The 1,805-nt window shown below is 54.9% G+C and overlaps 1 protein-coding gene across 1 annotated transcript in view; it reads left to right on the top strand.

Annotated features, from left to right (window-relative positions):
* Nucleotides 1–1,490: 1,490 nt before the first annotated feature.
* MANBA (mannosidase beta) overlaps nucleotides 1,491–1,805 on the top strand; it is a 113,681-nt gene continuing 113,366 nt past the window's right edge. The window contains exon 1 of the mRNA XM_003796326.3: nucleotides 1,491–1,788. Within this exon, the coding sequence (XP_003796374.3) occupies nucleotides 1,573–1,788 (216 nt within the window). The 5' untranslated portion in view covers nucleotides 1,491–1,572. The remainder of the gene's footprint in view (nucleotides 1,789–1,805) is intronic.

The raw sequence follows: 1,805 nt of genomic DNA, 5'->3' as shown, positions 1-1,805 counted from the left end.
TCCACATTATATTGGCTAAGATGATTTGTGTGTGTGTGATTTGGTTTAACAGAATTTCTGGGATGTAGAAAAAATTCCGTTCCCATTCTTGTTGCCATAAGCCTTGGTGGTGGTGGTGCACAGACCATGGCTGCCCAGTAAGTGCCACGAATTATGACGTGTTACTCGAGGTGAGAGATTTGTCCTTACCAAAAGCAAAAATGCTCCAGGCGTAAGGAAGGCTCTTCCTCCCTGTAATAATCTGCTGAATGGAGAATAGAAGCCAGGAGAGGAGGGTTCTGATGACGTCTGCCACTGTGGGACAGGCAAGTCACTTAACCTCTGTAGACCCAGTTCCCTCAGCCTAAAGCCAGGGGCTTGGGTTGGATACGGTCCCTAACGCCAAGTTGCTGGAGTTGTAAGCAACGCCGACTGTGTGGAAGCAAAACGTTGTTCTGGGCCTAGGGGGTAGATAATTTCAGGGCCATTATAAGGCGAAAAACAAAGCCTGGATTAGATGAGAGGAGAACTTCTCTTCAAGGACTTCTTCCTAAGTATAATTAGGCAAATAATATTAACCCGGAATAAATCAGCCTATTTTACTAAATGTGAAATTCCCTCTCAACTTCCTAGGACCGCTGTTACTACATCCTATTCCAAGAATGGGACTCAGATTGGCTATAATTTTGTGGTATTTCTCGGGCACTCTGACACCGTTAGGGACGATCATATATGTTAACTCATTTTATATTTATAATAACCTGAAAAAGGAGTAACTGTCTACATTTTCGAGTTCAGAAAACAGGTGTTGGAGATTTTGCAGCTTGCGCAAGGTCCCACAGCCAGTGAGTTAGTGAGCTAGTGAGTGCGGAGGATTTTAAATTCACCTGAGCATCTAGTGCAGGTTCTGCAACCCCAGAAACCTCCCCGGTGGGGCTTTATGAAACCTAAGGACGTAAGCAGCTCCTAACAATAGTAACGTGCTGTGCCTTCCCTGGGCCAAGCCCCATATTACCTGCTGTAGACCATTTTCTCAGCCCCCCCAGCCAGCCTAGGAATTAGGTACTGTTAGCACTTGTTCACCCTTTCAGGGCTTTCGGCAGGAGGTGGGAGTTACCCTCCTTCCCAGGCGAACCCCTGCAGCGTGGAGGAGCTTCTGCATACATTTTGGGGAACGGAAGTAGTGAGTTGTCTCCCTCTTGGGCTGTCGGAGTGAGGAGCCTTTCTGGTTGTAATCTCCACATACAGTGGGGCCCGATCTCCCGAGGCTTTGCGCCACTTTGCGCCCAGGGATCTGTGAGTCCCAGTTACCGCGCAGGCTTCCTGCCTCCCACTGTATCTGAGGAGCGCCGAGGGAGGGCACAGGCCGTGCTCGCCGGCTGCAGCTCCCGCCCCCGCGACGCCGGGATTCCTGGCGGCGCCCCAGCTGACCGCGGTTCTTCACCCGCCGGCTGCGCGGCTGGAGAGAGCTCGGCGGACCTGGGGGCGGGGCCGGGGCCCGGAGCCCGGGGGGCCATGGGCGGGGACAGCCACAGCCCCCGGCTGCTTGTAAGGTGACGTGTGGCTTCTCCGCAGGTCCCCTGCCGCCCCGGGATGCGATCGCTCTGCGTCTCCGCGGCGCCGGCCCCCGACATGCACCTCTACCTTCTCCTGCTGCTCGCGTTGTGGCTTGAGGGCTCCACTGCGGAGGAGCGCAGCTACGGCTTGGGGGGACGCTGGAGCATCCGCAGCGGCAACGGCTCTCTGGAGCTGTCTGGAGAGGTCCCCGGCTGCGTGCACAGCGCCTTGTTCCAGCAAGGCCTGATCCAGGTACGGAGTGCGGGCGC

Source organism: Otolemur garnettii, unplaced genomic scaffold (genome assembly GCF_000181295.1).
Source record: "Otolemur garnettii isolate 467f Iridium unplaced genomic scaffold, OtoGar3 scaffold00103, whole genome shotgun sequence".
NCBI classification, from domain to species: Eukaryota; Metazoa; Chordata; class Mammalia; order Primates; family Galagidae; genus Otolemur; species Otolemur garnettii.
This window is presented reverse-complemented; position numbering and strand designations above follow the sequence as displayed.